General features: G+C 49.9%; 7 protein-coding genes across 7 annotated transcripts; 5 read left to right on the top strand and 2 right to left on the bottom strand.

Moving 5' to 3' along the window:
* The first annotated feature begins 354 nt into the window (after positions 1 to 354).
* Positions 355 to 2,317, top strand: BC939DRAFT_456342 (fructose-1,6-bisphosphatase). The gene is made up of 4 exons (XM_051556316.1): positions 355 to 705; positions 863 to 1,118; positions 1,561 to 1,734; positions 1,825 to 2,317. Exons 1-4 carry the CDS (start codon positions 536 to 538, stop codon positions 2,248 to 2,250), a joined length of 1,026 nt encoding a protein of 341 aa, XP_051410579.1. The 5' UTR covers positions 355 to 535; the 3' UTR covers positions 2,251 to 2,317.
* Positions 2,318 to 3,708: 1,391 nt separating this feature from the next.
* On the bottom strand, positions 3,709 to 5,834 carry BC939DRAFT_456340 (uncharacterized protein). Its single transcript, XM_051556315.1, has 3 exons — positions 5,393 to 5,834; positions 4,952 to 5,286; positions 3,709 to 4,835 (listed from the first exon to the last, which is right to left on the bottom strand). The coding sequence occupies exons 1-3, from the start codon at positions 5,435 to 5,437 to the stop codon at positions 3,902 to 3,904; spliced, it is 1,314 nt and encodes a 437-aa protein (XP_051410578.1). The 5' UTR covers positions 5,438 to 5,834; the 3' UTR covers positions 3,709 to 3,901.
* Positions 5,835 to 9,278: 3,444 nt separating this feature from the next.
* On the top strand, positions 9,279 to 10,417 carry BC939DRAFT_398878 (uncharacterized protein; the record flags this gene model as incomplete). The annotated part of the gene is made up of 3 exons (XM_051552445.1): positions 9,279 to 9,501; positions 9,609 to 9,827; positions 9,918 to 10,417. 3 exons carry the CDS (start codon positions 9,279 to 9,281, stop codon positions 10,415 to 10,417), a joined length of 942 nt encoding a protein of 313 aa, XP_051410577.1.
* Positions 10,418 to 10,528: 111 nt separating this feature from the next.
* On the bottom strand, positions 10,529 to 12,752 carry BC939DRAFT_425417 (uncharacterized protein). The gene is made up of 5 exons (XM_051553155.1): positions 12,428 to 12,752; positions 12,060 to 12,256; positions 11,632 to 11,943; positions 11,128 to 11,527; positions 10,529 to 11,031 (listed from the first exon to the last, which is right to left on the bottom strand). The coding sequence occupies exons 1-5, from the start codon at positions 12,687 to 12,689 to the stop codon at positions 10,568 to 10,570; spliced, it is 1,635 nt and encodes a 544-aa protein (XP_051410576.1). The 5' UTR covers positions 12,690 to 12,752; the 3' UTR covers positions 10,529 to 10,567.
* BC939DRAFT_456332 (C3HC zinc finger-like-domain-containing protein) lies at positions 12,753 to 15,141 on the top strand. The gene is made up of 5 exons (XM_051556314.1): positions 12,753 to 13,943; positions 14,032 to 14,109; positions 14,195 to 14,316; positions 14,404 to 14,814; positions 14,904 to 15,141. Exons 1-5 carry the CDS (start codon positions 13,178 to 13,180, stop codon positions 14,997 to 14,999), a joined length of 1,473 nt encoding a protein of 490 aa, XP_051410575.1. The 5' UTR covers positions 12,753 to 13,177; the 3' UTR covers positions 15,000 to 15,141.
* A 347-nt stretch (positions 15,142 to 15,488) lies between these two features.
* BC939DRAFT_504581 (uncharacterized protein) lies at positions 15,489 to 21,262 on the top strand (the record flags this gene model as incomplete). Its single annotated transcript, XM_051560545.1, has 6 exons — positions 15,489 to 15,673; positions 15,845 to 16,004; positions 16,104 to 16,423; positions 16,517 to 18,728; positions 18,830 to 20,932; positions 21,026 to 21,262. The coding sequence occupies 6 exons, from the start codon at positions 15,489 to 15,491 to the stop codon at positions 21,260 to 21,262; spliced, it is 5,217 nt and encodes a 1,738-aa protein (XP_051410574.1).
* A 403-nt stretch (positions 21,263 to 21,665) lies between these two features.
* BC939DRAFT_484443 (nucleoside phosphorylase domain-containing protein) lies at positions 21,666 to 23,481 on the top strand (the record flags this gene model as incomplete). The annotated part of the gene is made up of 4 exons (XM_051559252.1): positions 21,666 to 21,864; positions 22,088 to 22,249; positions 22,800 to 23,320; positions 23,449 to 23,481. 4 exons carry the CDS (start codon positions 21,666 to 21,668, stop codon positions 23,479 to 23,481), a joined length of 915 nt encoding a protein of 304 aa, XP_051410573.1.
* Between the last annotated feature and the right edge of the window lie 133 nt (positions 23,482 to 23,614).

Genomic DNA, 23,614 nt, shown 5'->3' with positions numbered 1-23,614 from the left:
TTTTTTTTGGGTGCGGTGGACAGGAACCCAAAAGACTGGCTAAAAATACACGCGTCTGTGAAGTTTGTGAATACAGGGACACACACATGCAACGCCCGGAGCGACCCGGGAGACGCTCTTTTTTACCTTATTTTATTTTACGTTGCTGCCCCTGTAGGGTATTGGATCGGTCATAATGATGAAGAGGAACCTTTGGGTGGGAGCGCAAAGAGGCCCCGGACATGGCGTCAGCAGTGGGACCCCTGTTGGGTCTCGACAGCTCAAGAGAGAGGGAATTGGAGTATGGCGGAAAGAGTCAAGAGGGGCCGGTCTATAAACAGCCTCTGGAACTCGGACTTTGTCCACGTCAGGCCAGGGGGCACTTTTTTGAGTGTATCCGTGTTCGCCCAACTTTCTTTGTTCCTTTTTATTTTCAGCAACCATCCCGACCTGCGTCTTTCCTCTCTTCTCTTTTCAATTTCCTCCATTCCTCTTCCTCCCTCTCCTTTTCCACTTCTTTTCCCCCACCCCCACCGGACACAACTCACGCGCCACCATGTCGGACCCATCCAAGACCAACCTCATCACCCTTACCCGCCACGTCTTCCAGGACCAGGTCGAGAACTACAAGGAGGCCTCCGGCGACCTCACCCTCCTCCTCACCGCCATCCAGCTCGGCTGCAAGTTCGTCGCCTCCAATGTCCGCAAGGCCAGCTTGATCAGCATGTACGTTCCTTTGCCTCAAGTGTATTCTGCTTGAAAAAAATCACTCTTCCGCTCTTTCGCTGCAAACATGAATGAGGAGATTACTCATTCCAACCCTCGTCTCTTTTTTTTTTTTTTTTTTTTTTTTTATACCTCATTATTCGATGCAATTGAATAGGACTGGTCTTGCCAACAGTTCCAACATCCAGGGCGAGGAGCAAAAGAAGCTGGATGTGATTGCCAACGAGATCTTTGTGAACGCGCTTCGATCGTCCAACAAGGTCGCAGTCATGGTCTCGGAGGAAGACGAGGAGGCCATCATTGTCGAGGACCAGTACCGCGGAAAGTACTGCGTCGTCTTTGATCCTCTCGACGGAAGCTCCAACATTGATTGCGGTGTCTCGATCGGAACTATCTTTGGAATCTACAAAGTCGTAAGTCTGGGGTTACTGTCGTGTCTCCATCTTTATTCATACGGCGGAAAACAAATACTGTGCTGGATGTTCTTAAGCATTACATGACTGATATTGCAAAGCAATGCCATTACGCAAAAAGACTTTGTTCCTCAATGGTTTATGTGTGGCATTAAGAAAGAGGGGTTGATTGTATCAGGTTCTTGCTTGGGGGGAGGGAGGGGGGTCCTCATTTCTTCTATTTTGCCAAAGACGACCATCCGCATCACTTTAAGGCGGAGTCTTATTTCTGAAAAAAGCGTGTCGTGAGCACAATTGCGTTTACTGGGAAGCAGGAGTTCCCCGCAATTTCCCTTACACGAATCAACAGAACTTTCATATGTCGTCACCATCATTTCTGTATAGGCCCTGGAGCCCCCTGTTACAAGGCGCTAACTATTTCATATGTATTTTCCGTCAATAGAAGGAGGACTCGACTGGCAAGATCTCTGATGTTCTTCGTCCTGGCTCAGAGATGGTTGCCGCCGGATACTGCACGTACGGTTCCTGCTCGACCTTGGTCTTGACCACTGGTCAGGGCGTTAACGGATATACCCTAGACACTGAGATCGGAGAGTTCATTCTCACCCATCCCGACGTAAGTTCTGTATCTCAAGCATGACAAGAAGGACAGACAGAGAGGACTCGCCAGCTAACCAAAAACCACATACGTTTTCTACCTTTGCAGATCACAATCCCCTCCCGTGGAAAGATTTATGCAGTCAATGAGGGCAACTCAAAGTACTGGGACAAGGCCTGCACCAAGTACTTCCACTCGCTCAAGTTCCCCGAGGATCCCAAGAAGTCTCCTTACTCTGCTCGCTATGTCGGATCGATGGTCGCTGATGTTCACCGTACCATGCTCTATGGAGGCATCTTCTGTTACCCCGCCGACAGCAAGTCCAAGAACGGAAAATTGCGCATCCTCTATGAGTGCTTCCCCATGGCTTTCTTGGTCGAGCAGGCTGGTGGTCGTGCGTCGACTGGCCTCAAGAGAATGTTGGATGTCCAGCCCGAGACGATTCACTCGCGCTCGCCCATTTTCCTTGGAAGCAAGGAAGATGTCGAGGACATCGAGGCGTGCTACATGTCCGAGACCCTGAGTGCTCAATAGTTTTCAATAGATATCCCATTACCATTCACTTTTCATTAAAACTCATGTAAATTTTTATCCGTGAAAATGAGCGGCACTGAAGGCGGATTCCACCTTTTGATTTCTGCTCATTCCTTCCACCATGCTCTTTGTGGTCGACATTCATGTGCACAGTCTCTTTCATTGTATCCGCGCTAGCCGTCTTTAGAACGCAGTCTTCATACCATGCTGCTGGGCGACAACAGCCAACCTCCCTAAACCCGCTAGAGTCCCGTTACCCAATTGAAGCGCGGCCTGTCGCGGTAGTGTGTCTCAAACTACTCAACACCGCCTGGCCCTATATAGTGTCGACGTGTTCATGATCTCGAAGCGTTCAAACTTGCTGTCCCTAGGGTACCAACTTTGGCTTTGGGGCGAGCGATATATACGATGTTGCTTATCCCAATGGCAAGGTGGGATGGCAGACAGCTTCTGGAGCAGATCTCGACAAAACTCATCCTTCTACTTGCGAATACCTTCTCACCCGCTTGGTTCCAACCCAGGCTAGTCAACAGAGCGTTCTCAACAACACGGTCTTACAACCATAAAGCAGTGGTACTTATTATAAACCTCTGTCCTTGCGAAAGAGGCTCCGTGGGATCCACCTGGATGCTAAGAGCCTGTTGTAGCACCCCACTGACAAGAAAACGGTGTTGTTGGAAGTGAGGACTGGGGCGAGTGAATGGGGTGGGGAGGCAAGGGTCATACGTACGGGTGGTAAAGAGGCTGGATGCTTCAGCGATGAAATCACGTACAGATACCAACCAGGTGGACTTCATTTGCCCCTGCTCTCCAATTGAACGCGTTCCCTTTTCCCTTTTTTCGTGGCACCGTCAACATCACTCCCCTCCCCATTCTCTCCATCCTCCCAAAAAGAACACTTGTCAATTTTCATATCCTCAAGGTAGCATACCCGCACTACGCCTTCGCCTTTTCTCATCCATCGCTAGGGGTGTTGCTGCCCTATTCATCCTTTTTTCCCCTCAACTGACTGACTCGCTTTTTTTTTTTTTTGTATTTGTTTCTGCTCATTCCCTTTTCTCAGATGATGGACGATAACCAGCTCACTTCATTCGCCAATGGTCTCTGTTGCGTGGCCATGGTCCTCATCGTCGGCTACCACTTTATTTCCGTCAACGGCCGATCAGCATAAAAAAAAAAACGATCTGCTCAGGGCACTCGACTAGACACAACCGTATCCCCCTGCAAGGATTTTCCTCCTCGATAGAACAACGCTGGCACGAATGTATTGGCGGAGCATCTTCTGAAGGGCTCTCGTAAGCGTCGAACCCCAAGCAACTCCTCTCCTCCTCCGCCTCCTCCTCCTCCTCCCCCGGGCCACGATACCCCATATCCCCCATTCATGAAAAGAAAAAAGAAATAAACTAACTGTCTTTGATGAATAGAGAACAACGATGCCAATGTGTCAACGCCAAATTGGATTATGATACATTTTATTGGGCGCCCTGAGTAGGGACCGAAGACGTGTACAGATTTATGGGGAGGGGAAGAGAGGATTTGTAGGCAGAGTGGGGATGAAAGAAATATACAGATACGAAGGCAATGGACAAAAAGGAACCATTGAAAGGGGTAAAGAGAAAAAGGACAACTTGACAACGGGACTGCAGCTGCACTACAGGTCATCATACGTCAAAATCTGTCGACCGCCTCCTCGAGCCGCAATGGCTGCTCGTGGATCAGCGCCAACAGGAGGAAATTCTACTGACGGCTTGGGTGGCAATTTTGGTCGAGGCGGGAGCTGGTGGACGGCTCGCGCGGGCTTGTCAACTGGGGACGTGGAGATCGACAAAGGTTGACCGCGAGTACCATATGCCGTAGTAACAAAGGTAGCAGGACTGGATAAGGGCGAACAAGCAGAACCTGATCCAGTATCAAGTCCTGGTCCCAGGATCGTTTTAGCAATCGCAGCCGCCTGTTTGTGCTGCTCTTCCTCCAACTTTGCCAATTCGCCGTCCTCATCCATCCACGCGACTCCAGCAAATCCATGACGATTTCTCTCGGGAATCTTTGCCCTGTTCACCCGAATCTCCACGCCATCCAAGGTGGATCCATTCATCTTTTGCAGAGCTTCGCGTGCGGCCTCGGGGTCTTTGTAAGTCACAAATCCAAAGTCTTTGCCTTCCACGAGGTTCATGTCCTCAATATCACCAAAGGGTCCAAATGCAGTCCGAAGAGTGGTTAACGTTGCGGATTCCGGCAGGTTACCAACATAAATCTTTGTCGGATAAAAGGCTGTGTCCAGATACCGGCTAGCCGCCATATAAGGGTCAAGCTCTGGACCATCAGCTCGATAGCTCTCGTGCTCTGGACGAGGATCTCGCTCATAGTCCCGGTCGTCTTCGCGTCTCTTGGAATACCCCCTCTCCCTCGTCTGTGGGTAATAAGGGCTAACAGAACGAGAGCGAGAGTGACGGATGATGCGTCTCTTGGACGAGCGCGAGAGGGATCGCGATCGAGATCGATGACGTGGCTCATATCGTTCTGGATAATAATAGCTGTTGCGGTAATCGTCTTCGATATCGGACCGGCGCCGTCTTCTCGAACGGCTGTTGTTTGTTGCGCCATAAGTGCAAGAAGAGTACCATACACAGCGCACTCCATGAGTTATTTTGTTTTGTTACTCCATCAAGATGGAACAAGCCTGTAGAAAGGAGCAACTTACTTGTTATCGGCGCCATAGTCCGAGCCCTCGTCCGAAGACTGACGACGGGAACGAGGGATTGAGCGCCCGTACATGTCCAGGACCATCTCCTCGTTTTCGTCCACACTTCCAGAACGGCTATGGACATTGTGGGTCATGTCGCGTACGCGCTGTACTGGGCGCGACTGCGATTTGTCATTGACGTCCTGTTTAGTTAAGCCCTCGTTCCTTGGCGATGGGATAGGTGTTGGAGGAGTGGCCGTAACAGGACTCTCAGCCATGCTATGGCTCGGCGTCGAGGCCGAAGATGTGACCGAGCCAATTGAAAGTTGTCTGCCACGACCAACAGATCTCTCCTGTTCGATACAATTGAAGAATAAAGAGAGATGAGTTTGGCTTCCTCTGAGCACCGTTTAACTCTTATCGACCATGACATGACAAAGTGAGGGTTTTCACATTTACCGAGGCGTCCAAACTATTTCCCTGCGCCGCGTTGCGAACTGCCATTGAGGAACGCTTTAGCTTCTTTTCCCCTCCTGGGCTGGTGATACTATCCTCGGTGCGCTCATTTGGTCTAGTTGGACTGGTAACGGTCGATATCTGGGACGGTCTTCTAGCGATGCCGGAGCGAGGTCCGCTGTTTGCTGATGACCTCTCGACGCGTGGTCGCCCGCCTCCTCCTGATGCAGTTGGGATGTTAACGCCAGCCAGTGCAAAGATGTCGATGGGTTGATTCTCTTTCGCTTTTGCTTCCTTGAGTTCCTTCTCCTATTATTTCGAATCAGTATAGGGGGCACCCCGGGACGCGTCATGTCAGGAATTAGGAGCCGTGGAGGTAATGTACCAGCTTTACGGCCAACGACAACAAGAGGTGTGACATACCCGCTTCATCTGCTGGACTAGAGCGAACTTTTCCTGCATCTTTTCCTCCATGGTGATATGTTCCCGCTCCGGCGTGCTTTCCTGTGCCCTGAACTGAGTGTTGGCTCGAACTGCTCCCGTTCAATAGGTTGCTGTGGCTCACGGGTCAAGGCAGTAAACGGTGTCCTCTGTCCTCCTGTGGTTCCTCCAAGGATATACGCGGGGACGAAACGACAACACAAACAAAACAAAAGGAAGGAGTGATGAGGTCTGGATGCCTTCAGACGAGCAAGGAGCGGGATGATGTTGACCGAGTTGAGGGTGAGGGTGGCAAGGAGAGCAACGATGAACCCAGAGGCGCAGACCTATGCTCGTGGAGATGGACGTCACATGTTCGTGCGCAGATGTGCGGATTTCGTTCACTTGAAACAAAAGCACGTCTTTATGATAACGATCCCGCCGGTGCCTTGAATAGCTCCCTGCCAGCAGAAGAACGAGTCTTTATAGTGTCCATCCTATTTATCCAAGTTTCCATTTCTTGTTTTCGCGCCATTAACGCTTTTTTCCTGTTTAAAAGACCTCTGGTCCCTGTGACGCATCTGCAGATCTCTGAGACGTCAATGTTGAAGGTGCCAGATAACGATCAAGGATACATAGCTTATAAGAGCAAGTACTGGTGCTAAGACACAGAAGCAGGATTGATCCACAGATCTGGATACTGCCCTCTATATCCGAAGTGAGTATATTTCGCTGCATGCTGGTGCATTTTCTGGACATTCAGTATGGTTTTAGTAACGTTAAGATTTTACACCAAAATGTCAGTACTTTATACGCGTGCACCGTATCTATTTGTCCCCAAGTGGTCCTTCAACGCGCCTTTCAACACGCGTATTTACGCGTAATTCTGTCAAACGCGTGGGTTTATTTATCCCTTCCTCCGTTTTTGGTCATATAACAAGATCAGATTCTAGGGGCCTTTGCAGAAATTCACATTGTTAACGGTCCAGTTGTCTAAAATAAAATAGCTTGTACACTTGAATACATGATTGCCTTCATTCTTGCTGCTATCCTCCGGGGTACATGTATACAGCCATTTGGAAATTACAGTCTTGAGGCCCATGGTGCCACTATTTTCTTGTCGACCCCCTCCTGACGCGAAATACGTTACCTCGCAGCAACTGCAGTTTTTTTCGCCGCCCCAGTCTAGGTGGTTTATGAGAAGGTATGTTGTTATAAACATATTCATTGCAATTTGCATTATCAATACTGATGCCATGTTTCCGCATACCATTGTACCGCATAGGCAAACGGTCTCGGGTACACCGTCGTTTGTTCAGATGAATGTCTCACGTCATCGAAATGCCCGTAGCTGTGTACGACAAAACAAGGACCGAAGAATGACAAAGCCAGCAAATCGGGCGTTCGTGTGCCTCAAGGATGGGTGCCAGAGATGGCTAGACAGAGACTGCGTGGGCGTCGAGAATTTGGCTAAGATTGGTCTCGAGTGGATCAGTAGCCCGTCTCGCCCAGAGCCCCTCCGCCGGCCCCCAACAAGAATAACTGTACTGGCTGTATCAGTTAAAATTCATCCTTGGTGCGGTGACCTTATGCGGCATGCGTATGGCTCAGCATGCACGGTGGGAGAAAAGACCTTAGTTTTATGCCACAGCTGACTATATGCGGTTGTGTACGCGATAGAGGGCGACTACTCAAACCCCATTGTTGAGTATATATCTGATTACAAAATGCTTCATTGCCTAGACATCAGTTCAATAAAAGGATACGTTGCTCTTTCCAGGGCTACAATTATGTGGAACGACGCGATGGGCCGAGTTAAGGATGTGATCCTGGTCCCTTACCCTGCCGAGTACCCACGTTATTTCTGCCCTGAGAAACTCATTTTGATTTTGATTGGTTGGGTCTGATCCTTGAGCACATGCTGCCCCGCCCTTCAGGCACCACTAGCCACGCTAGCGGAAATTGAATCGGTCTTGTCCCAGGTTCAGGGGCAGGATGTACAACCTACATAGTCTATCAGACTACTATCCTTAGGATGAACCAGCGGTGTAACATACTCTAATAACAAAACGACGCCTCGTGAACCGGAGATCCACCTGTTTGGATGCGCTCATTTCCCTCTATTGCATTCAATCGATCTAGTCTTGGTCAGGGCTGAAGAGATCATTCCCTCATGAAGCGTCGTGTGAAAATGCAGGAAAATGTCGTGTTTGTCCTCAGACTAAACATGTCGTCGACAACAAACAAACAAAAAATGATGCATGCAAAGCAACATCTGTAGTAGGCCAAATGACCACAAAATACCTCTTTGGGAGATTACTACACTAACCATGGCGTCGACCATGTATTCGTCTCCTTTGGCCATTTCGCCTGCAGGTCCCACGCCTTGTAAACAAAAAACATATGTAAAAGCAGCGATGGTTATACATTCGTACTCTCTTCTCTACAGGACACTGGCAAGAAGGCAGGAAGCTACGCACGGCAATTCAATTATCATTGGCGAGGGCCTCTTCGAAGCGTATACATCCCTTCTCAGCACCTAAAGTGAAAGAGGCGGCCATATTATAGATAATCTCAAATGCTATCTCGCTTCAAGAGTTGCATGAATTATGATCTGCACGACATGACACGACCGTCATAAGCAGCCAACTATGCAAGTCGGTTCAAATTATAATGCAGGGCCATCAGCCGGCAATGCAAGGGACTAATGCATGCGCGCGCATACTTCTCATACACAAATATGCAATACTTGTGTGTGAGCAATTTACGAGTTATCATCCTCAACAGGGCCAAAGGTCCATCCGACTGCCTCAATAACCTGTCGCCAAAAAAAAAAAAATATGCTACTTGGGGACATGGCCCGCATGTACAATTACCAGCGGCTGTCATCGCGGAAGGTCATCCGAGTGCGTATCTATTCAGGTTCGTACACGTATAAATACCATACACAACTCCTGGTTGCCCTCATCAGTTCCCTCACCTCTACTAAAACACCAGTTTTGACACGATGCGTCTTTCCATCACTCCACTGTCGCTCACAGCTGTCGTGGCCCTGACAGTCTTCCTGTCTACCTCCAGTCTCTCGGCCGAGGCACTGCCAACAAGCGCCGTCAACCGCCGCCCCCATTCCTCGTTGCAACATCAGACCTCAGCTCAGCTCGTTCCCCGGTCATCCTTCAAATCCTATGAGAACCATCGCGTCGTCCGTGTCAAGATTCAGTCTGAGGATCAACTCAAGGTTCTCACCGAGAACGAAGGTGCCCTTCGATTCGACTATTTTACGCATACCAAGAACATTGGCGGTCGCACTGATATCCGCGTCGCGCCCGAGAACTTTGAAAAGTTCCAGGACCTGAAGCTGGATTACGAGATCGTGATTGATAACCTGCAGACAGTACTCGACCAAGAGAGAGACGAGAATGAGGAGTACCACGCGAAATGGGAAATGAGTAAAAAGTCAAACCTGTCCATGCATGGCGAGCAACTGACATCGTCGATCAAGAACGTGTTCGCCAGCGCATCGGATTGGTTTGCGGGTTATCATACCTACGCAGACCATCAGACCTGGTTGAGTACACAGATCTCAAACCATGCCTCCATTACAAGTTCCTTCAGTGCCGGAAAGACGTTTCAGGGGCGTGATCAGGCCGGTATCAAGATTGGAAGCGGTTCCAACAACGTCGTCCTCCACGGTATGTCGGGGAGGGGGGGGGGTTCTGTTCTCTGTTAGCATTAACAACGTTGTGTCTTAGCGAAGACCCTCATTAACACCCCTATGTCCTCTTCTCGCGATTTTAAGGTCTCCAACACAGTCGCGAGTGGATTAGCGGTGCTGTGGTCGAGTACATTATCGACCAGCTGCTCTCGGGCAGCGACTCGCGGGTCGCCGGCTACCTGAAAAAGTACACATTTCACATCATCCCTATCATGAATCCCGATGGCTTTGTCATCACCCAGACATCGGATCGCATGCATCGCAAGAACGCTCAATCTAATGACGGATGCCTAGGCACAGACAGTAAGATCTTTGAGACATATTTTTTTCCTGCAAACCATGATCAAAACCCGCAGCTGCTAATAGAACGCGTTTTATTTTTATCGGTAACAGCTAACCGTAACTGGGACTTCCACTGGAACGAAGGTGGATCCTCCTCCGACGCCTGCGCAGATGACTACATGGGTCCCAGCGCGTTTTCCTCCCCAGAGGCGACCAACATTGGCACCTACCTCAAGAACCTGCCCAATGTGGTCTCCTACATCGACTTCCACTCGTACTCCCAGCTGTGGATGACGCCATATGGATTTACAGGCACACCGCCAGACAACTACGATTCGTACCTGAAGCCCTTGGCTGACGGTGCAGTCGCAGCGCTGCAAGCAGTCAATGGCGTCCAGTTCACTGCCGGAGATATTTACAATACCATATACCCTGCTTCGGGCAGCTCGGTCGACTATGCGCTCAGTGTTGGTGTTGGAGCCCCGTTCGCGGTTGAATTGAGGGACACTGGTAGATATGGCTTCAGTTTACCTGCAAGCCAGATCGTCCCCTCGGGAAAGGAGGTTTGGGCCGCTTTTACCAGTATCCTTGACAACCTGAACACTGATTAAGTTTCATTCTTCGAGGTAGTTATTTTACATGTGCTGTGTGAGCGGAAGCAGATAGCGTATCTGGTCGATAGTTATATTGAAAACAAGAGCATATTAAAATAATAATAATCAATGGACAGCTCTGATCTATGACAAGATGGCCTGCAGACGCTACTCTTCAGCCTCTACCTCATCTTCCCTTTCCTCTTCGTCGTCATCGTCGTCTGCAGCATCATACCCAGGGCCCAGGCCATAGACCGGGTTTTCAGCAAACATTTGAGAGTCGCCCCACGTCTTGTCCAAGTTCTTAAGAAGCGGCAGCAGGGTAAAGTTCCAGTTCTGTTCCCATCTTGTCGATTGGAAGGATTTCTTGATGTCATCCCTCATGCTCTGGAGCTGAGAATGGGTTTGAGGTTGAGCCAGAGGGAATCCTTTGAAGAGGTGCACGAGTTGGCTCTTCAGCTCGTTGGCGTTCTCGAAGACCAAGCCGTTCGACTTTGCCACAACCAGCTCAGAGAGTGCGTTGTATTTGAAGGCGCAAACAGGCAGGCCGCATCCAAACATGTCAACAACCTTCATGGGCAGGTCTACGCCCGATGTAGACGTGTGTAATGATACTCCCAAATCCGCAGATCCTGAAGACGAAACAAATTGCAGAAGGTGCGAATGTTAGTAATGTGAACGAGATCGACAAAATTACGTTGGCCTATAGAACAGTTTCGCGCACATACCAAGTAAGAGGGGGTAGTTCTCAGGACTGAGCCAGGTGGTGATAAACGCGACGTTCTCAAGGTTCATTTTGCTGATAACCTCCTCGTAGTGCTGCTTCAAAGGACCCTTTCCAGTGATGACAAACAAAAGTTTGGGGAACAGGCCGGCCTTGGTGCTGTTTTCGAGTTTGACGAGGTCATCATACTGCTTGGCAGCGTTCAACAATAACTGGAAATCCTCATCGGCTGTCCAACTGGTGCTCGAGACAATTAATATAGGACGATCGGCACGGAAAGAGGCTGGTCCGGTGGCAGTCTTCTTCTCTGTCAGCAGGGTCTGATTGGAGCCGATCGTAGGCAAAAATGTGCGGTTCAACGTCTGCTCTTGCACCAGCTTCTCCAATTTTAACTCGCTATGAAGCTATAGCCGTTGATGAAGATGTGAAGTGGGGCGATCAGGTTAGCAGGCGCAAACAACTGGGAACATGAACACGTAACGAGTAACAATGTCAAAGTCTTGTTTACATCGTGGATTTCCTCGACATTCAACTGATGGAAGCTCTCGGGAGCGCGGTCGTGAAGGGTGATAACCTTTCCTCGCTTCTCAAACTTGTACAGCAACTCACGGGCCATAGCGCGACTGACACAGATGTGGATAGTAGCCTTGTAGCCCCAGAATCGCTCATACAAGGCGACCAGTTTGGTGAAGATGCTCTGCTGGCCCAGGCGCTGCGCAACCATGGAGGAACCATAGTTGTGCCAGTCGATGACCAGATGACGCTGCTTGAGCCAGTTGACGAGCTGCATAACGTGGAGGGTAGGGACCGAGGGTGGGTTCTATTTGAATATGGGCAAGATAAAGTCATTTAGCGAACCTGTAATTTTAAGGTTCATTCCATTGAATGATTGAGAAACCAGTATGTCTTGAAGAAACAAGAGTTGCGCGGACTTACCTGGACAACATAGACCTCAGGTGCTGCGACATCAAACATGGCAACATAAAAGAGCTGAAAGGCGAGGAGTACGGCTTTGATAGGAGCGTACGTGTAGTACAAAACGCGGGGCATGCTCTCAGGAACGCGGGGCAGCTGCTTCAAATAATGGAACTGGATCGAAGGATGATCTTCAATATCCTCGGGCAAACGCGAGCCTGTTGTGGCAACGTCGGGAATTGGCAGGATAAAGAGAGCAATTATGCGATGGTTAGTGACAATTGTTAAGAGCTGATCCATGGTCTACAACATGCGGTGCCCATCGGATCGATATCTGATCGATCTCTGAAATGTCTGAAATGCTGTGCGAAAAAAAAGGGTGATCTTACCCTTGTACCCAATAACGTCGACTCTCCATCCGGCATCCAGGGCACTCCTGGCATGCAGAAGCATGCGAGGACTATGGCCAACATCTCCCAGGACAACGATGCAGAATCCACTCTTGCCCAGGGCAGAGACTCTTGGAGGTTTCGCTGCAAGGTAGCCGACGAATCGAAAGATGACCATGAATGTCAGACCGATGATGATGGCGACCGAGTTCGACTTGTCGAAGCCGAGGGTCTCACGATCCAGCGTTGGAAATTCGTCCATGGCAGGGAAGATGGAGGAACTTTGGGGGGAGGAGGAGGGGATGGAGGTGGGATTGAAGGGAAGTGTGAGAAGAAGTAGCCTGCAGGTCGATATGTTGAGCTGTAAACTTGATTTGTAAAGGGCCTGCTTGAGGCTACAATCGCTGCTCAATTGCCCAGTTGAAAAACATCATGCGGCAGGTAGTTCTGCCTGAAAGAAACCCATCTTTTTCCTGCAGAAATTGCGAGCGATCTCATTATCGATGAACCTCTCTATTGCTTAGATAGATGGAATGCCCTTGACTTCCTGAACATCAGCATACTGATTGTATTAGAATCCGACCATGCTCGTCATAAGTTCATCCTCGGCCAAAAGGCCGCTCTTTGGCTTGAACGCAATGGGTGAAAATCAGCTCCAAGCAGTATAGCAGGCAAGTCACTTGGCCGCTCTTCACGAATCTCTTTACTGCGTACGCGAAGCTAAACCACAGTGGCAACCGGAATCGCTGGATGGACTCTGACCGCCATCAACTTGACCCTACTGCTGGACCACAAGGATCACCAGATACACCAACCTCGCATAACAAGATGGAATCCAAGCGCAAGATCGAAGAGTCATTGACCCTGCTGAACTCACTCTTTGCCCATCCCAGCAAGAAGAGGGCGGGTGGAAACCAAGCACTCAGCGGCTCAAGCAGCAAGTCCGCAGGCTTGCCCTCACTGTCCTCAACACGAATTGTGCCAAAGAAACGAGTATATTTGCCACCGCGTCCTGCTGTCCTGGATAAACTGTCGCGTCTGGCTGCCTCTCGACCGACTCTCAAGGATTCAATTGCTGCCTCGATCGCTGCCAGTGCACCTACGACACATCATACAGCCCCAGCATCTCCAGGGACTCAACCAGATGTCACAACTTCTTTGTCCTCAGCGAAAGCAAACGCGTCAGTCAGACCCAGCAAGGCGAGATATCTACCGTGGTCGAGGGAGCAATTTCATGAGCGACTCGAGACCTTCAAACCATCCACATGGTTCGACAAACCCAAGGTGGTCAACGCGGTGGAGTGTGCCAAGCGTGGCTGGATTAATACCAGCGACGACAAATTAGAGTGCTGTGGAGGGTGTGGAGGGGTCGTGATCGTCCGGATAGACCAGGGAGCTCCAACGACACCACAACGACAGCAGGACGCGATCGGAGAGGATAATGGTAGACAGAGCTCGAATGTAGTTGAGGATGATCTTGGTATGGATGATACCACATCTGAAAGCGATATCGAAGGTATGCAGCTATGATTGTTGTTGGTATACGATGCCTTCTCTATGTCTTATGAAGCATACATGGACTAATGAGTTCTTTATCTATCCAGCCTTGGGACCAAAATTCCATGCAATGCTCACCGACAACCACAAGGACTCATGTCTATGGAAAGCGCATCCTTGCGATGGTAAGATTGCAGCATGACATTAAGGAAGTTCTTTCGAGCAAAGATTTATGGCGTGGTAACAATTTCTTTGAATTATACCTTATAGATAGCATATATAAATTCCCCGTGTTATCTCAGTCACAGGCGCAAGAGGACTTGCTGGAACGGGTGCGATTACTGGAGGCAATGTACAACGACCCCTTGATCAGGACGATTCGCCATCCTCTGGTAATCAATGGCAGATGTTTTTCAATACAGCATCAAAAAGATTCGCTTGACACGCGATTGACGAATACAGCCTTTTTTTTTCTCTAGTCAAAAGACGAGGCAGACAAGCTGAGAATCTTGTTCCCAAGTACAGTCGACGTCAAACTACTGATTCTGTCGCTCTTTGGATGGAGTGCTCTCGAGCAGCAGAAAGTGTTGGCTTGCAAAGCATGCCACACGCAATGCGCGTTCATTCCCAGCCATGCATTCAGCAGTGTTGACGCTCCGGTCGGCGATGGCTCAGACGGGAATGGTGCTGTAGACGAGTTTGATGATACGGCATTCGATGTTGCTGAATCTCACAAGTGGTATTGCTACTGGGTGGATCCCCATTATGACACAACCCGGAAGGCGGGGTGGAGAATATTGTTTGAGCGCTTGATATCCGCATTGAACACAAAGATTAGAGGGCAGGACGATCCAACATCGCAACAGGCGTCTGCCGGATCGCATATAAAGGCAAGAGAGTCGAACAATGATACTTCTTTTCTTCGAGTTCATGTTTTGCGAGATCGTTTGACTGACAATCTATGGTCTCTTTGTTTTAGCCAAACGATGCTTTGGCGCAGATCAGACGCATGCTCCGCGGCCAGGCAACGATACCCCCTACAACATCGTCTCCGTCCTCGACGTACCCCCACTGATGTCAACGCTGCACAAGCATAACTATCCCTGTACAATGACTTCAAGATAACTGAGTCTCTCGCGCGCTTGTACCCTTGTACCTTACTTCGACCACCGTGTCGAAAAAAGAATAAAATGAGACTGCTTACTGCAGAAAGCCACATCAAAAACAAACACACATTTTTTTTTCTGAGGGTTCAAGAAAAGAAGGACACGACTGCTGCTGCCTTTTCGCTACTCTTCTTTACCCTCGTATTCCTCGCTCTCTCTTTGGGATTGACCTTCGCCAAGTCGACAGAGGACACAGGGAAACAAGACGCATCCATCTGCATCGCTTCCGACCCTTTACCTCTGCAATCCGAACCCATTTTTATATTGCAGGGCACGCGCCACTATTCATTTATTCCGCTGTCATTATTCGACCCCTTTCTCATTCAACAAACGAGGCCGAAGAGGAGCTTTGAAGACTACTACAGGCTCCCACATCATAACACCCTTGACTGCAGGACATGAATATCGCACGGCCTAACGGAACCGAGGTCACCTCCGTGGCTTTCTCTTTTTACGATGCGGAGGAGATCAAGCAGATCTCGGTGAAGCAGGTTGTCAATCCCGTTCTCTTTGACAACTTGAACCACCCCACAAAAGGAGGTCTCTATGACCCAGCCCTTGGTCCTTTCTCAAAACACCATGTGTAAGACCTTGATTTGGCGCGTTCTTTCTGCAACACCCGCTAAAGGGACATGCTATCGTAGCACATTTATGAGGCGATGCCGGATATACGCTTTGAGCGGACCAGATGCGGACTGCATGAAACAAACACATCGCTAACGTGGATATTCAAACTTGATCTGACCTTCTCTAGCTGCGCTACGTGCTCCCTGGATCACTTCTCCTGCCCAGGACATTTCGGACACATCGAGCTACCATGTCCCGTATACAACCCCATGTTCTTCCCACAGATGTACCAGGTGCTTCGTTCATCTTGTTTATTCTGTCATCACTTCAGGATGTCCAAGAGCGAGGTATGGCACAGCATCAATTTGCTGAACTCGACCCGTTACTAGAAAGTCTTTGTCCTACAAGTTCCCCCGTATTGATCTGTCCATGTCCTTTTTACTTAGACCCACCGATTCATTGCCAAGCTCCAGTTGTTGAACCACGGACGCTTCTTGGAATCAAAAGACGTCGATGGCATCTCTGTCGTGGGTAAAAAGAACAGACACACAAGCAGCGATATGGAAGTGGATGGCGAAGAGGAAGAAGTGCTTGGAGAGGACGAATACATCGCTAGACTGGATGCTTATGTTCAACAGTGTCTGAGAAAGACCATTCACGGAGACGAGGACTATAAGACAACTGTCGTTAGTGATGAGCGCAGGCGTGTTATCGCTGAATTTTACCGCCGCGCTACCGCCAAGAAAAAGTGCGAGAACTGCGCAAGGTAAGGAGTGTATTTTGAAAATGATGGGATATATCATGATTTGGATTCGAGAATTTATCAGCTCATCTTTTGTCTCTCTCAATCCTCCAATAGTTTCTCACCTTCCTTCCGCAAAGACGGATTCGCAAAGATTTTCGAGAAGCCCTTGACCAAGAAGCAGCAGCTTTATAACACAGCCCAGGGACGCACTCAGACCAACGTCCTCGTCGCACCCCTCAAGAAGGCATCTGGAAGCAGCGACTCTGAATCTGCGTCTTCCGAACACACCGAGGACGAGGATGAAGATGACGAGGACGACGCCGACATGTCTTCCGAATCGGATGCGGGCACCAAGAAGAAGCAGACAAAGAAGACCAAGGCTACCAAGACGAAAAAGTCGAGAAACATTGTTGACAGCGACGATGAGGATGCGATGGAACTTAAGGACAACAACAAATATCTCACTCCCCTCCATATCCGCAACACCCTTCGTCGCCTTTTCGATATTGAGCAGCAGATGTGCGCTCTTTTGTATGGAGCCAACGGTCCCAGGATGCAGAAGAAGCATTCCAAGGCCGTCGTGGCAGACATCTTCTTTCTTGAAATTCTTCCCGTGGCCCCCACTCGCTTCCGCCCTGCTTCAGTCATGGGAGACAAACTGTTTGAGAACCCCCAGAACGAGCATTTGGGCAAGATCCTCAACACATGCGAGCGCATCCGCGATTTGACTTCCACCAACAAGGCTGACGAGGCTATTCTCAAGAATCAAAAGCAGAACTCCTTCAAGTACTTGATCGACGCGTGGATCCAGCTGCAGCACGATGTCAACTCACTCATCGACTCGACCAAGAACCCCGTCGTCATGCGTGGAGGCAAGCTGCCCCCTGCTGGTATCCGACAAGGATTGGAGAAGAAGGAGGGTCTTTTCCGTAAGCATATGATGGGTAAGCGCGTCAATTACGCTGCCCGTTCCGTTATTTCGCCCGACGTCAACATTGAGACCAATGAGATCGGTATTCCACCCGTCTTTGCCACAAAGCTCACCTACCCTGAGCCTGTCACACATTACAACGTTAAGGAGATGAGGCGTGCCGTCATCAATGGTCCCTCCAAGTGGCCCGGCGCAGCCTACGTACAGCACGAGGATGGCGCCTTGTCCTCGCTTGCCAACTTATCGCTGGAATCCAGAATCGCCCTCGCCAACCAGCTTCTGACTCCCCAGGACTCTCACAGCGGCGTTTCGACCATTTCGCCTTACCCTACCCGTACGCAACCTACGAACAAGAAGGTCTACCGCCACCTGCGCAACGGCGATCTTTTGCTGCTCAACCGTCAGCCAACTCTTCACAAGCCCTCGATCATGGCTCACAAGGCCCGTATCTTGCCCGGAGAGCGTACAATTCGTATGCACTATGCTAACTGCAACACCTACAACGCCGATTTCGATGGTGACGAGATGAACGTCCATTTTCCCCAGAACGAGATCGCAAGAGCCGAGGCGAAACTGATTGCCAACACAGACTCGCAGTATTTGGTTCCTACCTCCGGTGCACCTCTCCGTGGTTTGATTCAAGATCACGTTGTTGCCGGTGTGTGGATGACGATCCGCGGTTCTTTCTTCACCCGCGAGGAGTACCAGCACTTGCTCTATGGTGCCCTTCGCCCCGAGGTCGATAACACTGGCAATGGCAAAATTCTGACGCTGTCCCCTTCTATCTTGAAGCCTGTTCCCCTGTGGACCGGAAAGGACGTGATCACTGCGATCTTGCACAACCTTACAATCGGCCGGCCACCACTGAACATGACTGCCGGCGCCCAGGTCAAAGCCCAGTACTTTGGCAAGGGTGGCGAGGAAGAAGCAGTTGTACAGATCATGGACGGTATCTTGGTTACAGGTGTTCTCGACAAGGCTCAATTTGGTGCCAAGTCGTACGGTCTTGTTCATAGCTGCTACGAGATCTATGGGGGCGACATTGCCGGAAAGCTGCTTAGTATCTTGGGTCGTCTTTTCACCCGCTGGACCCAGCGCTGGGCCTTCACCTGTCGTATGGATGACTTGCGTCTGACGCCCGAGGGAGACAAGTGGCGCCGAGATCTCCAGGGCGGCGCTAAGCAAATCGGTACCAAGGCTGCGCTCAAGTATGCCAAGATGGAGTGCTCGATCGAACAACTGAGTGCCAGTAAGAAGTTGCAGAAGGAGTTCAAGAATAAGTTGGAGGTTGTGTTGCGCTCAGATGAACAGCTGGCAGGGTTGGATGCTACCATGAAGTCGACTGTGAACGAGCTGACGACATCGGTCCAAAATGCCTGTATCCCCAACGGATTGGTATGTGTGTCTCTGTTAGAGGACTCTGCTATTCCGAACATTACTGAACATCTCGTTTTCATGCTGACCTCCTTTTCAATATCTGATATGGGCCATTTTAGTTGAAGAAGTTCCCCCATAACAATATGCAGACCATGACAGTGTCTGGTGCCAAGGGATCATACGTTAATGTAACCCAAATTTCCTGCGCTCTCGGTCAACAAGAGTTGGAAGGTCGCCGTGTGCCCATTATGGTCTCTGGAAAATCATTACCCTCATTCGCTCCCTTCGACACGTCGGCTCGTGCAGGAGGCTATATTGCCGGTCGTTTCTTGACTGGCATTCGTCCTCAGGAGTACTACTTCCATTGCATGGCCGGAAGAGAAGGTCTAATCGATACCGCCGTCAAGACTTCCCGTTCCGGATACCTTCAGAGATGTTTGATCAAGCATCTGGAAGGTCTCAAGGTTGGATATGACCAGACTGTCCGCGACTCTGACGGCTCTATTTTGCAGTTCCATTATGGCGAGGACTCGCTTGATGTTATCAAGCAGGCTCACATCAACCAGTTCAAGTTCAGTGCCGAGAACTCGCTGGCGCTCATTGCCAAGTACAGACCCGCTCAAGTCCTGCCACTGTTAGACCAGGTCGAGGCCATGGCGCACAACAAGAAGGTCGCACGCAAGCCTTACAAGTATGATCCTACTCTCAGTTTGTTTTCTCCCAGCTCCCATGTCGGTGCTGTCAGTGAGGCCTTTGAGAGGAAGTTGACCGATTATGTGGAGAAGAACCCCGACGGTATCATCCAGAGCCCTGGCGACCCTGCCACCAAGAAGTCTGAGCGCTACAAGGGATTGGACAAGAAGAAGTTTAAGGCCATGATGTACCTCCGATACATGAACTCGCTTGTTGAACCTGGTGAGGCCGTCGGGCTTCTGGCAGCCCAGGGTGTTGGAGAGCCCTCGACTCAGATGACGCTGAACACGTTCCATTTCGCCGGTTTCGGAGCCAAGAACGTCACGCTTGGTATTCCACGTCTTCGTGAGATTGTCATGACGGCCTCGACCAAACTGAAGACGCCAACTATGACCCTGAACATCAAGCCCGGAGTCACTGAGAGTCAGCTACAGTCGTTCTGCCAAGATACCTCGCGTTTGACACTCACACAGCTGATCGATAACGTGCAGGTGACCGAGCGCTTGATCTCCAAGTCTGCTGCCACGAACCAGAAACGCCACAAGGTGTTTGCTATCCGCTTGAACCTCTTCCGCGAGGATGAATACCAGGCCGAATATGGCGTCACCTCGGACGATGTTGAGAGGGTGATTGAGCTCCAGTTTATCAAGAAGTTGGAGACGGCGATCTTGCGCGACCTCCGCCGGGTGTACCGCAAGACTAAGGGCACGAGCGAGGACGAGATTGGCAAGCCTAGCAAGGCCAAGGACGCAGCTGCCGCTAACGAGGATCGTGATGACGAAACTGAGATTTCGCGCCGTGATGCTGGTGGTGATGAGAGCGATGACGGTGATGGCGACGCCACTTCAGAGAAGCTCTCCAAGAGGAGTAAACAGCAGGCGTCATACGAAGAGCCAGACTCGGACGACGAGGACGTGATCAAGTCGGCAGATAAAGCAATGAAGGAACTCGATGGCGAGGACTCTGATGTGGACTCTGATTCGAGCGACGATAGCGAGGATGAGGTGGAGGACGAGGCTGACAAGCGCAGGCGTCTGGCGCGCGAGGCTAAGCAGGCGGAGAAGCGTGGTAAGGTGGCGGAGAGCAGCCGCAAGGAGCGTGAGGAGCGCATCTGCTCCGCAAGCCCGTACGTCAAGAAGTACTCGTTCGATAGCCAGCAGGGTTCGTGGTGTGAGATCGAAATGCAGTTCCCTGCAGACACCAAGAAGTTGCTGATGGTCAACTTGGTTACCGCAGTGGCTCCTACATGCATTGTACACGAGATCAAGGGCATCGAGCGCGTGTTCATGTCTGAGGACGAGAAGGGCACGCCCCAGATTGCGACGGAGGGTGTGAACCTAAAGGGTATCTGGGAGTACTCGGACTTGATTGATGTCAACTCGATCTACTCGAACGATATTGGGGCCATCTTGAGGACCTATGGTGTCGAGGCAGCTCGCACGGCAATCATTCAGGAAATCAGCGGTGTTTTTGGTGCATACGGTATTGATGTCGACCGGCGCCACTTGACTCTGATTGCAGACTACATGGTAAGTAGACGATTTAAATATCTTATTTCGCACATGAGACTGATGGTTTTTGGAGATATCGGCAAGTTTCCTAACATATCTTTAATTTTATAGACGTTTGAGAGTGGATTCAAGCCGTTCAACCGCATGGGTATTGAGTCGTCGACTTCGCCGTTCTTGAAGATGTCGTTCGAGCGTACGTGTCATTTTCTGACACAGGCAACCCTCCACGGAGATTACGACGGATTGGACTCACCATCGGCGCGTCTGGTGATGGGCAAGGTCGTTGAGGGAGGCACAGGCGCCTTTGATGTGATGCAGCCCTTGGTTCCTGAGACGATGAATGTCTAACTGCCAAAAAGCACAGGAGCCCACAAAGATAACAAATAGAAAGTCAAAAAAGCAACAAAAAAAGTGTACTCAGCATCCAGCATCCGTTTTAATCTGCAAATATATCAATGTATCAATTCTTCTCAAAAGCAAAGAAAGACGAATGTTCATTGGGCCTATTCTTGAAGGAAGGAAGGTTTCTTTTTCTTCTTGGGCGTCTTCTGCATTTGTTTTCTGTGGTGAGAAAATTTTTACTTTTCCGAATGAACGTCGACAAAGAAGCAATCGACAGTGTGCCTGTGGGCGTCGGTCCCTTATTCCCCTGGTTCTTCTTTCCCCTCTTCTCTTCTTCTTCTTCTACTCCTTGGACCTCTTCCGCCTCTCCAATTCCGCACACCAATACCTCTCCTATACTCTTTTAACAATGGCCAACGCTGCTACCATCAAGGACCTCGACGCCGCCCTTTCCTTCCTCACCCTCGGTGACAGGGCCCTCCCCGCCAACCTTACCAAGCCCAAGATCGGCATTGTCTGTGGTTCTGGTCTCGGCGGCCTCGTCGACATTATCCGCAACAAGGTCGAGTTCCCTTACTCCGAAATCCCTGGTTTCGTCGACTCGACCGGTAAGGAATCTGAATCTCTCTTTTTTTCTTTTTTTTATTTCGCTCACCTTTGGAATGAGCTGATTTGAGGAGAACGATTCGCACTGAGACAACAGGAAGAAGAGGAATGAGAACACAGCAGTGAAGCTCATTTCTCAATGTGTCGTTACTGGGGCAACAGAAACAACTCAACGACTTCAATTGCTTTATTAACAACACCTTGCTTTTTGTGTTTAATTAATAGTTGCTGGACATGCTGGAAAGTTGGCTTTTGGTCTCCTGGGCGATAACGATGTTCCCACTGTCTGCATGGTCGGCCGTTTCCACTTTTACGAAGGTTTCGCGCTCACGCAGACTACCTACCCTATTCGCCTCATGTCCCTCCTTGGTGTTGAAACCCTTATTGGTATGTTGGCAATTCATATTTTTTGTTTCCCCCGCACTTTTGTTTTGGATGGACCCACTTTTTTGGTGTTATATTTATACGTGGACATGGCAGAAAGACCGACGACACACAAGTACTTCAGCGTTCATATTATACTGGAGCAGAGGACAAATGTGGGGCGACTGTTACACCATTTTTGCCTCCATCCCGCATGGTTAGATACCAGATCGAGGGTACCATCCTTCGTGTGAAGTCGCCTCTTACAAAAGCAGCAGATTATGGGTGGATACCTGACCAGGATGAGTGCAAATGGGCATATCTTATCCGGGCAAAGATATTTGGGACGACCTTCTCCTGTTCGCAATAAAGCCCCACCAACTGCCCTCGTCATGGCTCAGGAGGGCAAGGATATCAATGGAATTGCAGGACGTAACCTGCCTTTCCTATCTGCTGCTAACAGTTCACCAAACACATGGTTTAATTGCTTTCACGGGTGCCAATTGAGACGAGCATTCGAACCTGACGCATGTTGTTTGCTTACACCACCATCTCTACGGATAACTCTCTATAGTCACAAACGCCGCTGGTGGTCTGAACACTGCCTTCCAGATCGGCGACGTCTGCATCATCGAGGACCACATTAACTTGCCCGGCATGACCGGCAACAACCCCTTGGTTGGACCCAACATGATCGAATTCGGTCCTCGCTTCCCTCCCATGTCGGATGCCTACTGCCCACGTCTCCGCCGCTTGGTTTACGAGGCTGCCAAGAAGCTGAACATCCCTAAGTTTTTGCACGAGGGTGTCTATGTCTTCGTCTCGGGCCCCACATACGAGTCCAAGGCTGAGTGCCGGTTCTTGAAGTCGATCGGCGCTGATGTTGTCGGCATGTCGACGGTTCCGGAGGTCGTGGTTGCAAGACATTGCGGCATGAAGGTCTTGGGACTGAGCTTGGTTACCAACAGGGCCGTTATTCACCGCGAATCCCGCTCAGACCCTGATGCACCAGCCGAGGTGAGACCATTAGAAGAGAAGATTGCAAGCCATGCAGAGGTCTTGGAGGCTGCTGACTCTCGTGCCAAGGATCTTCAGGTAAAAAAAAAAAAAGACAATTGATACTCATTGCCCGACTACCTTCATGTCGCTTTTGGGTATTTTTCTGTGAAGAACCGATTTTAATGAACGATATCTTTTTTTTTTGCTTCACGTACAAATCATAGACCCTTGTCAAGTACCTTGTTGAGATGATCTAAAGTATTCAACAAGACAGGATAGAATCATAGAGATACTGGTTACCCAGGAATAAATAGACTGTAGATCTGATTTTTTGTAGGCATTGAAGGCACATTGTGTATGTACACCCCCCTCCCCTCCCCTTTTTTTTGC

This window comes from Gamsiella multidivaricata, assembly GCF_025024155.1.
Source record: "Gamsiella multidivaricata strain RSA 2152 chromosome Unknown BC939scaffold_47, whole genome shotgun sequence".
Taxonomy (NCBI): domain Eukaryota; kingdom Fungi; phylum Mortierellomycota; class Mortierellomycetes; order Mortierellales; family Mortierellaceae; genus Gamsiella; species Gamsiella multidivaricata.
The sequence above is the reverse complement of the archived record's forward strand: the minus strand, read 5'-3'. Positions and strand labels throughout refer to the sequence as shown.